This window comes from Ciona robusta, chromosome 13, assembly GCF_009617815.1.
Source record: "Ciona robusta chromosome 13, ASM961781v2".
In the NCBI taxonomy this organism is placed as follows: domain Eukaryota; kingdom Metazoa; phylum Chordata; class Ascidiacea; order Phlebobranchia; family Cionidae; genus Ciona; species Ciona robusta.
In genome coordinates this window covers 3315276-3328592 of record NC_143247.1, presented here as the reverse complement: position 1 = coordinate 3328592, position 13317 = coordinate 3315276, and the positions used below count along the sequence as shown (strand labels likewise).

General features: G+C 35.8%; 1 protein-coding gene across 3 annotated transcripts in view; it reads right to left on the bottom strand.

Annotated features, from left to right (window-relative positions):
* Nucleotides 1–13317, bottom strand: part of LOC149725863 (uncharacterized) — a 56027-nt gene that overhangs the window by 30531 nt on the left and 12179 nt on the right. For all 3 annotated transcript variants that reach the window (XM_089891098.1, XM_089891099.1, XM_089891100.1), the window contains exons 15-29: nt 12891–12994; nt 11863–11991; nt 10484–10663; nt 8963–9181; nt 8594–8722; nt 6992–7103; nt 6594–6634; nt 4383–4529; nt 3763–3889; nt 3024–3279; nt 2484–2672; nt 1941–2180; nt 1546–1702; nt 963–1089; nt 559–653 (exon numbers count right to left, since the gene is read on the bottom strand). In XM_089891098.1, the coding sequence (XP_089747224.1) occupies nt 559–653; nt 963–1089; nt 1546–1702; nt 1941–2180; nt 2484–2672; nt 3024–3279; nt 3763–3889; nt 4383–4529; nt 6594–6634; nt 6992–7103; nt 8594–8722; nt 8963–9181; nt 10484–10663; nt 11863–11991; nt 12891–12994 (2252 nt within the window). The remainder of the gene's footprint in view (nt 1–558; nt 654–962; nt 1090–1545; nt 1703–1940; nt 2181–2483; nt 2673–3023; nt 3280–3762; nt 3890–4382; nt 4530–6593; nt 6635–6991; nt 7104–8593; nt 8723–8962; nt 9182–10483; nt 10664–11862; nt 11992–12890; nt 12995–13317) is intronic.

Genomic DNA, 13317 nt, shown 5'->3' with positions numbered 1-13317 from the left:
GCACAGACAAGTCACTCTAGGCAATAGAAACATGAAAATGATAATAACCAGCTATTTCTACAAGCAATGATGATGCCAACAGTTTTGAAATAATTGAACTGCTCAAATGTTACAATACTTAAATTGTAGTCTGTATCTCATGTATTATAAGCCAATGTATTACATGTATAAGCTAGGCTATTGTATATACAGATAATAAGTGACCAAAATTACACAAAAACTTCTTAACTATGATTGTAACTTACTTTATCCTGGCGTAGTTGGAAAACGCTAGCGTTATAACACAGGTGTTCTGTTTCATACACCGTGCCCGCTTACGAGTTAAACTAATACCTATGTAACTTTACTGGCTTCAAATAACAAGGTTACAATTATCGAGTATAGACTCATTATACTACAGCAGATGTTTCACCAAGTCTACTCAGTCTTTTACAAGCACTGATGATGCCAACAGTTTTTGGTCTATATTATACAAAATCTTAATTATACATATCAATTATTGAGTATAAATTCATTAATAAAGAATTTTTAATTTAATTTTTAAAATAATCAACTTACGTGGCAGAGTAGGCGACAAAATACATTTATCCGGGCAGTCCAATGGCTTGACACACGTGTTGCTTTGTTCATTAAATATTGTCCCATTCGTACACCTATATGGATTAATATATATTTAAATATTACAGCTTTTATTACAATCTTTTTGGGGGCAAATACCTTGGTTACTTTTGAAATTAGTTTTAGAAAGTATCAAAAAACGTTACCCCAACATTCGGTGTTTTACCAGAGTTAGCCCATTACCTAGGAATTTAAAACCAGAGTTGGCCATTCACTACCCCAACTTACTATCATGCCCATTTTATATCATTTCCTATCCTCATATATTACTCCAAAACCCAGAAATAACCCAGAGTCCGTTCATAAAAATAATTTCAAGAACTAAAGCCAGTAATACTACTCACTTGGGGTGGCAACCTTCAAAACAACCATCTATACAAGTTGTGCAACATGTATGAATGCATACATCACTGCAAGGGGCGTATTTCCATAAGCAATTGTCATCCGTGTTGTAAGATTCACACATCAAAGCTGGGATTGTTGGAAAACAATGGTTACAGTTATGTCACAATGTACATTGTTAGCAAAGACACAACAGTTAATCAAATATAAGTACCAGTTGTTTGTATTCTATTCTATATGAAGTGAATGTAATGTAAGAATGAATGTAACTTACTTTATCCTTGCGTGGCCCGAAAACGACAGTCGTCATCACACAGGTTTAACACCTCGTGCCAGCTTACGAGTTACCATGTATGTTACTTTGTGGATTTATTTTTTTATGTATGGCTGATAATTTGGATAACCCATTATGACCACTGGGTTGGAGAAATTGCCATTAGGTGTCTTGCCCAAGGACACATAGGCCTACAATGGCAGCAGCGTCGAGCCTTGAACCCATTACCTCTGGGTTACAGGCAGGCGCGCTAACCACTATGCCACGGCGGGGAAGTGAGACACTTATAACAAAATGAACACATTACTTACGACAAGTGTCTGGATTTCTCCACGACACTGGAACCCCATTCTGTCCGCATTGGAAAGCATAATCCGACACTGCTGTGCAAAAACATTCACAATCGCCACCAGTATCACACGAGCAGGTTTCCTCGACGCATTTTTCGTAGAAGTAATCAGAATCTATCTGTCATGTGTAGGTGATGTATTGTAAGGGGTAGAATTAATACACAGGTGTTGCACTCCATGCATGGTGTATTTATACACCTCATGCTCACTGTCAAGTTATGACATGAGTGTCTTCTTATACACCATACACACATGGTGTATAAATACACCCCATGCTTACAGTCCAGCAGGGGTACTTCCTGCCCACTCAACCACCCCACAGTTAGTGCCTACCCCTTAACACTATACACACTTACCTTGGCCCTACATTCAGCAAAAACTTCACTTCGAATCACTGCACATTTCTTCTGTGCCCATGTAAGCTTACTGCCACAAGATTCAGTCACATTTTTCTCTGGAATATTCGCACATAGTTCACTCGTTTTCCAACTGTTTGCAAATGCTACGTCTGTCACAGGTAAGTCTCCATTTGGTGCCTTTTTATCATCGGCGCCGTCGCCATTATTGTTCCCACATAACCCACACTGTGTTTGGTTCTGGCAACAATATGAATGTAAATACTTTGGTAACAATATGAACATAAATACTAACAGTACTAAATGTAACTTGTTTTATCTTTGCATGCCAGACGTTATAACATGTTCTGTTTCATACACCTCTTGTCCGCTTACAAGTTACCATGTATGTAACTTATTTATCCTAACATGGCGGGGCAGCGACAGTTGTAATAACACAAGTGTTTTGATTCACACACCTCATGGCAGCTTACAAGTTTCGCTTACAACATTATTTTCCTAATTATGATAAAGTAAAGTAATCACCATTATGACATCACCTACCATCATTTCCTCTTTAAATTGCAAATACACCCGCGTACTGTTGTCCCAAATAATCCTTATCAGCCTGGTATCAACGATGGTAAAGATACCACGCGTTTTAATATTAACGTGATATTTTATAATCGCGCCTCTGCTGGACAGAATTTCTTGTTTCGGTTCTTGGCCTTTTTCAAGTGTCACTTTTGTGTACTACAATAAATAAAAACGAATGGAACTTATTTATTTTTGCGTGGTGGGGCAACGACAGTCTTTATAACACGGGTGTGCTGTTTCATACACCACGTGCCAGGTTTTGAGTTATGTAACTTATGTAACTTGATTATTTTAAGTATGTCTGACAATTTAGACAACAGTCTATACAACCTTCCACAGTGGATATTTAAATGGCAGTATAAGTAAGTCTAGCTTCTTTATCTTTGCATGGCAGGGCAACAACAGTCATTATAACACAGGTGTTCTGCTTAAACACCTCGTGCCCACACACAAGAGAACCATTTATGTATACAATAAAAGAATAAATATTAAAAGGACACCACCTACCCCTAGTATAGCAGTCACAGTGGTGGCACACATTGCATTATTAGATCCAGGGCAGTCATGACTTTTAACAGTGATCCTATAATCATAGTTATCATTATTTCCCCAGCAATTATCGGTTGCCATCAGGTATTCGCAAGATCCACGGAAGCTGGTTCTTAGCCCATCAAAGGTTTTGTAATACGCCCCACCCACTGCACTACAAGTCGTGTAACATTTATCACGAGATATCTCCTTCCAGCCAGTTGTAGTGCATTCTCTGGAAATAAATAATATTGTGGTAAAGGGCAACGACAGTCGTTATAACACGGGTGTGTTTATACGCCTCGTGCCTGCTCACAAGTTACCAGTTATGTAACTTATTTATCCTCGCCTGGCTGGGCAACAACAGTCAATATAAGACGGATGTTCTGTTTTATACGCCTCGTGCCAGCTTATGAGTTATCGACAGATGTAAAATGTATGTAAAATCTAGTCCCCACTGAAGCTACAGAGATTCTATTTTATAAGGGTGAGGTCAACAGTGAGGCACACCTGAGACCTGGGATGTAGGTCTATTACCCCAACACCCAGGGTGCTACCATCTAGACCCCATTACCCCAACACCCAGGGTGCTACCATCTAGACCCCATTACCCAAACACCCAGGGTGCTACCATCTAGGCCCCATTACCCAAACACCCAGGGTGCTACCATCTAGACTCCAGCAATACTTATACATACAATTCAAGCAGCCAACTTACATTACAGCACAGCCTGACTTTGTGGTATTTCCAACTTGGTAAACCTTCCCTTGAAACTCACATGGACAGGTAGTAGGTTCAATACAAGCTCCGTTATAAATCACTAAACCATCAGGACATTTGCAACCTGCAGTAGAATGAAGGTGTTAAAACTATCATAGTATGTATGAACACCTGTGTTATAATGCCTGTCGTTTTCCGGCCATGCGAGGACAAAGTAAGTTACATTTAATCATTTATTCATAATATACAAAGAGAGAGGAAAGAATTTTAATTTTCCTCCAATAGATTAAGGACTAAGGACTGAAACTTTAAAAATAGATTTTTTAAACTGGGTGTTACTTATTAACTTAGATAAATATTTTGTTACTAAGTTTGAATAAATGAATGAACTTATTTTCCCTTGCGTGGTTGGGCAACTACAGTCGCTACAACATGGGTGTTCTGTTTCAAACTCCTATTGCCGGCGTATGACTCTGTTTGTAACTTATTTATCCGCACAGGGATGGGCAATGACAGAAGGTGTATGATTAGTATAAAGACACCATGAAAAATTATTATATATAAAAACTCCTTCTTAAACCCCAGCTTGGTCCTTGAACCCATTACCCACAACTCACCTGATTGACAGGTAAGGCCCTCGCAGTTCATTGAGTTCCTGGTTAAACATGTCTTAGCACAAGCTGCACCAGGATTGCCGGGTTCTAACTTAGAGCAATTCAAGACCTGCATGGTAGCAGGGCAACTAATAGATGTATCATCAGCTCCTGTTATAATATACATACATTATAACTTAATTTTAATTAGTGTTATATTTTTATTTAATGGGTGCTATTACATGTATTGGAGTAGAATATTTAAATGCAGTTAATAATATAGTAAGGTGGGAAAAGATTTAAACTTATAAGTAAATTTAAGTTAATTTTATTAGGTGTTATAGTAGGGCGGGGGAGGATGGGACAACGTTAGCCCATAAAACCCAAATATACTGATCGTGTTTTAAACAACTAACAACAGTCTATGGGAGTCGTGGGGATACAGTTTTATAACTCTTTGAATGTTCTTTGTTTACTACCAAATGGGACGAGAAAATTGAATAAAAAGGCCTTCCATATTTCCCCACCCTACCATATATTTTTATTTAGTGAGTAGTGTTATATGTATTGCAGCAAAATAGATAAAAAAATTATAATTATAATTTTAACCCTCTGTAATATCACCGCTGTTGTACCCAAACTATGATGTCATTTAAATATTATGAAACATAAAATTACTTTTAAACTATGTCTGGTAAGAGTAGCATAATAGGTTTTGGTGTACGAGTATAATATTTAAAAATGTAAGTTTGATAAATATTATGTTGTTGTCACATCATAATATCTATTATGACATAACAACGCCATACAATGACGTAAACCAGCCAATATTTTACTTGTTTATTGGCGTGGCTCAATTTGAAATAAAAAATGTTTGGTTTTGGTCGATTAATTTTCAAAAGCGAAACTTTTCGACTTTTTGTCAACTCAATTTATAATAATCCCACGTACGTCAAAACTAGCGTAATATAATGGCTGGCGCTAACAACATGTACTGTGATGCAATAATGCATGAAATATTTCACCCCTATGACATCACAATGCAGTAAACAAGAGGTGCTTTATCTGAACATTCTGGAGTTACCCCTTTGTGATACGGTATGCAAATATGGTATTAGGCAGCTATTTTTAGAAACGGAATTTTTGTTTTTGAAATATTTTGTTGGTGATGATTCAGCGAAGTATTTTTTTTTCAATTTTGAAACTTGAACCATGTTGGTTGAAAACTATTTAATTATTTGGGGGTAAGGGTCAATAGTGGCACAAATTTTAGATCCCATAGCAGGTTATGCTGTTGGACCTCAACCATGTAGAACAGACTTCAATGATTTTATTTATTGTATTAACATTGAATTAGGGTTTAATCAATTTCAAGTGTTATCGATTTTTAAAGTTATAACAAGGGTGTTCTGTTTCATACACCTTATGCCTGCTTATGAGTTACCACATATGGAACTTTTTGGGTGATTGTTTTTATGTATGGCTGATAATTTGGACAACCCATAAGTGACCACTGGGTTGAAGCAATTGTCGTTAAGTGTCTTGCCCATGATCACATACACCAACACTAGTGGCAGCATTGAGCTTCAAACGCCTCTGGCTTCAAACGCCTCTGGTTACAAAACAAACCCCATAACCACAGTTCTAAGGCGCAAGAAGCGTTTGTGTCGCGTTACGTGATTTCGTGCGACAGCTAGACAAGCTAGACCGCGAAGTTCAAGCGCGGAAGTTAAGCAAAGTCTGGCGCAAACTTAAATAGGTAAAAGTTTGACGTTGCGTGCGTGAAAGCCCACGCAAATTCCAGCCAAGTGTAGCATGAAGTAAACCAGCGGAAGTTACGACCACATCAGCATAGAAATCTTATGTTGACGCAGCCGGCGACGTTACCAGCGCTTCGTAAAAAAATACGTCTAATTTACAAAGAAAAGCCCGCTTAAACCACATACTTTACGAAATTAAAAAAACAAACAATTCATAGCAAGACATCGTGAAGAGTATTTAATTAAATCAGTCAAGCGGAAGTTAAGTTCCGGCGCCTTCGCCATGCTCTAAATGTCACAGGAAAGTTACACCCTCTTTACATTTTCACATAACAAGAGCTATTGTTTAAAAACAAAGGGAAATTTTCCCAACCAATACCACAAGATTTGCCTAATTTAACATGTATGTAAGTATTGTGATGTAACAATCAATATTGTAGATAAGATCTAATCTCATTTATTTATCAAAACTTACCGACTGGTCTGTTGCAGCTCATTGCCCCGTTGACACAGAAACTGAAATAAAAGGAAAACATGTCATAATATAATAGCTATGTCATAAGTATGATAGTGATGTCATTAATATATATTTAAAAGTAACATCAATAAATATTATACGCCTTAATATGTTTATAAATGTACAGTGTATAAAACAGAACACCCTTGTTATAATGACTGTTCTTGCCCGCCACAGGAAGATAAAGTAAGTTACATTCATTCAATAAACTGTCACCAAAAACTGATGTAGTAGTGCTGTGCATGCTAAATATCAGGATCATTTTGGTCTTTTCTATGCAGGAAATCCAGGATTGGCCCCCAATGCTATATCATAAATATATAATTAATTGTTCTATAAACTACTTTAATGCTCACCAAGCAATATTGTTTTGATGAACAACATGGCCTGCTTGAATCCAAGAGTTTTCGTGGAAACATGGGCAAAGATCAAGTGTTACACAAGTACCGTCACTGGACAAGTAAGTATCTGCGCAAATCATGTATTTAAAAAATGTGATTTATCTTTAAATAAATTATTTTAATATTAATTATAGGGTGTTTAGCTAAATCAAAAGTTTAAATTACAATTAATATTACGAAAATTTGTTTTCGGGAATTTAGACAAACTATATTCACACTATAATTAGGTAATGGTAGAAGTTAATATTAATCATATGATGTTTAACTAAAATATTGTTTCAATGGCAATAAATGATAAAAAGATAGAAATGCTTTTAATTTGTCCCACTTAAACGGTAATAGTTTTAATTTACTGAAAAAACGAAAATCTAAAAAATGGTTGAGAAAAAATTTAAATGACTCTCATAGAGCACAAACTAGCGTCTCATTAAGCATTTTAGTGAATTGGCCCTCACTTAAATGGTAATAGTTTGATACAGGCATCAATCATTGTGGAAATTCCTTTTATCACTATTACAGTCATGCTTCCCAAAGACCGAATAACCAATGTTTCGACAGATCGCACGAGTGGAAACGGTTAAACTTCTTTTAAACAAAAGCGATTAATCAACCAGTAAACAAAGTTCCAGCTCATTTACAAAGTATAGAAGATTGATTATGAGCAAATAAACAGACTGTTTTCTCCTATTTAACAAACATTTTGGAATTTCCCAATTTGTTGTGCGGATTTGTGAAACAAACCCGCTACACTTATAAATAGAAATAGCATTTTTCCAAAAAATTACGACAACCTATTTGTAGTGATGCCAATTAAATTCTGATTTATGCTATGGGATATATTTTGCCTAAAAAGGTACCATTAGTCTTAACATATATATATCTTGTAAAGTGCATTAATCGTCCGACTTGGTTTTTATTTGTTGTGTACTTTGTAGCACCTGAATTTGACTGTTATTTGGTTACAAGAATCGCCCAACTTTATGAGCACTAAATTAGGTCTGTGAGTTTCATCATATTTATTGTATTTTAAAAGAATTTTCACTGTTTATCTCTTAGAGCAGTCACACTCATAGTCATCAAACATAGGGAACCTCATTAATTTATGTGGTGAATGCAATATACTTTGGCTCTGCTTGTTTGTATGGACACCTAACAGCAAGGTAAAATCTGGGGTGACATTGTTAAAATATAGTTACACTCATATTTGTCGAACATAGAGAACCTCATTGATTAATGTGGTGAATGCAATATACTTTGGCTCTGCTTGTTTGTATAGACACCTAACAGCAAGGTAAAATCAAGGATGACATTGTTAAAATACAGTTACACTCATAGTTGTCAAACATAGGAAACCTCATTGATTAATGTGGTGAATGCAATATACTTTGGCTCTGCTTGTTTGTATGGACACCTAACAGCAAGGTAAAATCTGGGGTGACATTGTTAAAATACAGTTACACTCATAGTTGTCAAACATAGAGAACCTCATTGATTAATGTGGTGAATGCAATGTACTTGATTACTATACCGTAAGAATAAATTAAACAACCATCTCACCTTCAGGGCAGTTACACCCTTCAACATAATCATTCTTCGTACACGTTCGTTGCTCCGTAATTGAGCGACAAGTCCTACCACATGAGGTGCCATTGACCTGGTATGTCTTTCCACCACTGCAAGTTAACCCTGTAAAAATTTTTACAAAATCTTTTTTAAAAACTCTTAAATTTCTACATTTTAGAAACCTAACGTGTTGTTAGGTGTTGTTATTCTTATTTGTATAGTATTTAAAATGACATGTTTCGCTGAGTTTTAAAAAAAAAGAAGTCAATTATTAAAATAACATGTTTCGGTGGGTTTAAAAAAAGAATTTTTTGCTGAGTTAAAAATAATTTTAATTGAAGTAAAAATCCGGTCAAAACTCACCACATGATTCGGGAGTTCTCCAATCTACAGCGACACCAACTTCAAGACAACGCTGAGCGAAAAGCGCGATCGCATCACAATAGCAATCGTTGCCCGTTTCACAAGCACACACGTCAAACTTGCAAGCTTCAAAGTATCTATCACCGTTAAGTTTCAAACGGCAGGCGGCAAACGCCTCACCGGTGGTTATGATGCGACAGTTGGTCTCGGCATCATTGGCTGTGATGTCATAATGGAAAGTGTTAGAAATAATAATTGGTACTACGGCAATACAATAATATAAAAATAAAAGCTAAATATTTACTTAATTAAAACAGGACAAAAAAACAGTGGGGAAAACGTAAACAAAGTTCATAACAAACAATGGTTAGAAGAACATAAATTATTAATAAACAATCAAATTAATACGTAAATGAAAGAAAAGCTAAATACACTAGTGTCACCTGATAATATTGATTATACAATACAAGTTTTATTTACTAAGAGATTAGTGTCATATTAAAATTGAAACCCAAAACAATCAAAGGATCTGGTGCTACGAGAATGCAACAGACAGAAACCCAAGCCCAACCAATTGTAAAATAATTAAAATATGTTTCGCCAAAACAGCATCGTCATTCTCATATTGAAAAAGATTCTCAAAACATTTAAAACATAATTTATTTTAAACTGGCATTTGAGACTTGCATATTGTGTTGCAACAAGCTATACTGTTATGTGATAACACATGGGGTGTTGTGACGTAACAAACTAAAGTATGAGCAAACAAAGGAGGCTGTGAAAGTCACGCAAGCGTGCAAGACTGTCAACATGGCACATAAAATGCGTAGCTAGAAGCTTATTTGTCACGTTCAGATGACGCACAGCGTTCACAGCTAATTTAACTTCCAGTAGCAACCAGGCCAGACAGAGATCAAATTTTGTAAAATTTCCACAAATTTTTTACGCGTGAAATGTCGTTGGACCATGTAAAATGTGAAGGGTAATGAGGTCATAAAGGGTATTGTTCCATAAGAGGACAATCTGTCTTGTAAAATTACCCGTAAATTTAACGGCCACTTAAAAGACATGGCAACTAAGGTGTTTATTACATCATAAGTTACATTCTCCTAACTCTGTTCTACTAAAAAACTTAGGTTAAAGTTAACACAACCGGGAAGTTTGGAATTTTTAAGCTGAAAATTAAATTATGATAAAGTAGAAGTGTAGAACAGACTAGGGACAAACCGTTAGTTAATAGAATGAACTTTTTTATAACAGAGATCATAAAAAATTCCCCAACTTCGGCCCTATATCTAATACGTTGAAAAACCGTTGTTTAAAACGCTGTAGAACCTCATCCCTATGGAATAAAAAGTACATATACAATGTTGGGGTAATGGGCCAACTCTGGTCTAAATCCCAGGTCCCATGACATGCCTCACTGTAGGACCTCACCAATATAAAATAGAACGTGCATATACAATGTTGGGGTAATAGGCCAACTCCATAATAGGCAATAACATTACAAACGCCACTTACCTAAATATTGGTTATCGGCGCATGCGTCCTTCTGGTTCCCACTTACTGGAATATCGTCACATTTTTGATATACCTCCCAAGAGTTTCCAAAGTCTATTTGAGTTGATTCATATCCGTAAGCTGTTGTGAGATCGTCCGTGGTCTTAAGGTTGTAACGACCACCAAGTCCAATCAACGTCTCTGTGAATATACTTTGGATATATACTACGTATGTAAATATACTTTGGATGTTATACTACGTATGTAAATATAGTTTGGATGTTATACTATGTATGCAAATATACTCTTGTACCAGTATGTAAATATGTAGACATAAAAAATAATTGTATGTAACTTATTTATGCTCGCATAGCAAAGCAATGACAGTCAAGTTATAACACAGGTGTTGTTTTATACACCTCGCGCCCGCTTTTGATTTACTATGCATGTAACTTATTTATCCTCGCATGACGGAGTAACGTATAATACATTTAAATGGTAATATATGTATATTTGAATGGTATATTACATTTATATTATACAGCCTATTGTATTCATACAAATTCCATGTGGTTACCAGTTGAATGTATGTAATGAATGAATGAATGTAAAGCATTTGTTTCACAGACAGTGACTTTGAAAGAAATATGTTATGGATCAAATGAACTTAAATTTGATGTTTACTATATGTATCATTGCTTTATAATAGAGAGAGCAAATGTTATGAATAGTTAGATACATAAACATAATACACATAACATTTACACAACAAGGTGCAGCAATTAATGCAAGGAAATTATTTACCATTAAAGTAATTTAATATTTTATTAGATACTCGTTAGTATACTTTATCTATGCTATGGAGATCTTAACATATTTTTTGTTGCAACTTAACATTTAGGTTCCCAACAATATCCATCTTATACCCTTTTTGCATGGTCACTTTTATGCGCGTAAGTACTCGCATATTTACTCGCAAAAACAAAGTTAACACGCATAACGTCATAAGCGTGTCATCTGCTGTAGGAGGTTGGTTGTTACTCGCAATATGCGAGTAAAGAAAAGTATATTGAAAGTACAGTTTTACTTTTAAGAGCCCAATCTTTTTCGGGTATTATTTTTACAGTTTTTAGCTGGTAATCGCCCCATAAAGCATCAAAACCTATTTTATAAACTAGATTTAACAACATTGCGCTAAAATAAGCTAACTCAATGTTGATACGCGCATAAACCAATGACCATGCAAAACAACACGGTTAGCGAGTTATCATATGACTAGTTAATGCGAATCGCTATTCGCATTAACTTTTTACCATGCAAAAAGGCTAATAATGCACAATACACCCATATATACATATAGTTGCGAATACACCCATATATACATATATAAAGGATCTTACCTTTATACAAAGCAGGAACCTCCACAATAACTGTTGACCTTCCATTCCATAGAATACTTATATCGAGATTATGGATACGAGCTGACACATACAAGGACGACAACTGGTACACCGATATACCAGTGGGACCTTGGGATAAACATATTGTTTATACGTTTATACCTATGTAACTCTAAGGTGGCTTTGTTTATACGTTTATACCTATGTAACTATACCTCTTAAGGTGGCTGTACACAGTATCTGGCGTGCGAATTCGCATGCGAAGTCGTATGCAAACCCATTACCGAGTTCCGCATGCAGCAGCGAAATCCGAACAAAACAGACAAAATGGACGAATTCCGGATACTGTGTACAGCCACCTTTAGGCTCTTACAGCAAACCTCACTGTAGTACCTTATTAATAAACCTTATTAGGCATGGTCAATATAACATGTAGCACCTTTGGATAAACAAAATGTCATTATACCTTTCAATAATGCATGGTTGAAACAGCAGCGCAGTAAATTTGTTGTGGAATCTTTTACAAGAAGCTACACAGTGTTTGTGTAATGGGCCAACACAGAATTTAAGTTACTTAACCATATACAATATTGGGGTAATGGGACAACTCTGGCCTAAATCTTAGGTCCCATGGCTTGCAAAGAATTTAAGTTACTGAACCATATACAATGTTGGGGTAATGGGACAACTCTGGCCTAAATCATAGGCCCCATGGCATGCCTCGCTGTAGGACCTCACTTATATAGAATAGAATGTACATATACAATGTTGGGGTAATGGGCCAACTCTGGCCTAAATCATAGGCTCCATGGCGTGTCTCACTGTAGGACCTCACTCATATAGAATAGAATGTGCATATACAATGTTGGAGTAATGTGCCCACTCTGGTCTAAATCTGAGGTTCCATAGCATGCCATACAGAATAATAAATATACATAGAATGATGGGGTAATGGCAAAGTTTTGCCATTGTACCCTGTCACTCATATAGAATATCAATGGTTTTAAAGAAGTTATTTTCACACATACCGGTGGTGAATGGTAGACTTGTAGCTGCGTTGTTATTGATGGAAACTTCATTTCCCTGATGCAGTGTGATTGTACTTGAACCCGGAAGCTTTATATAAACTTTCCTGTGAATAAAGTGGTTATAATGGATGGTAAAGTAATCGTACTGAACATGGCAGAAAAAATAAGACCAAGGCGCATATCTCTGATTAGTTCCAATATAAAACTCATATATACCACAATTGTCTTTTTTTTTGTAACTTTTCGATTTTTTCCAATTAAAAAAGTTGCATTAAATTGTCAATAAAAGCGTAAAAATACGGCTGGCAATCTCTAGGCTGCTTATACATCCAACGGATATACATTTTTTCTTAAGTTTTACATTAATGTATTTGTAGTAAAATCCCTACCTGACACAGGTGGTTAAAAATTTGCTTTAAAAAATAAC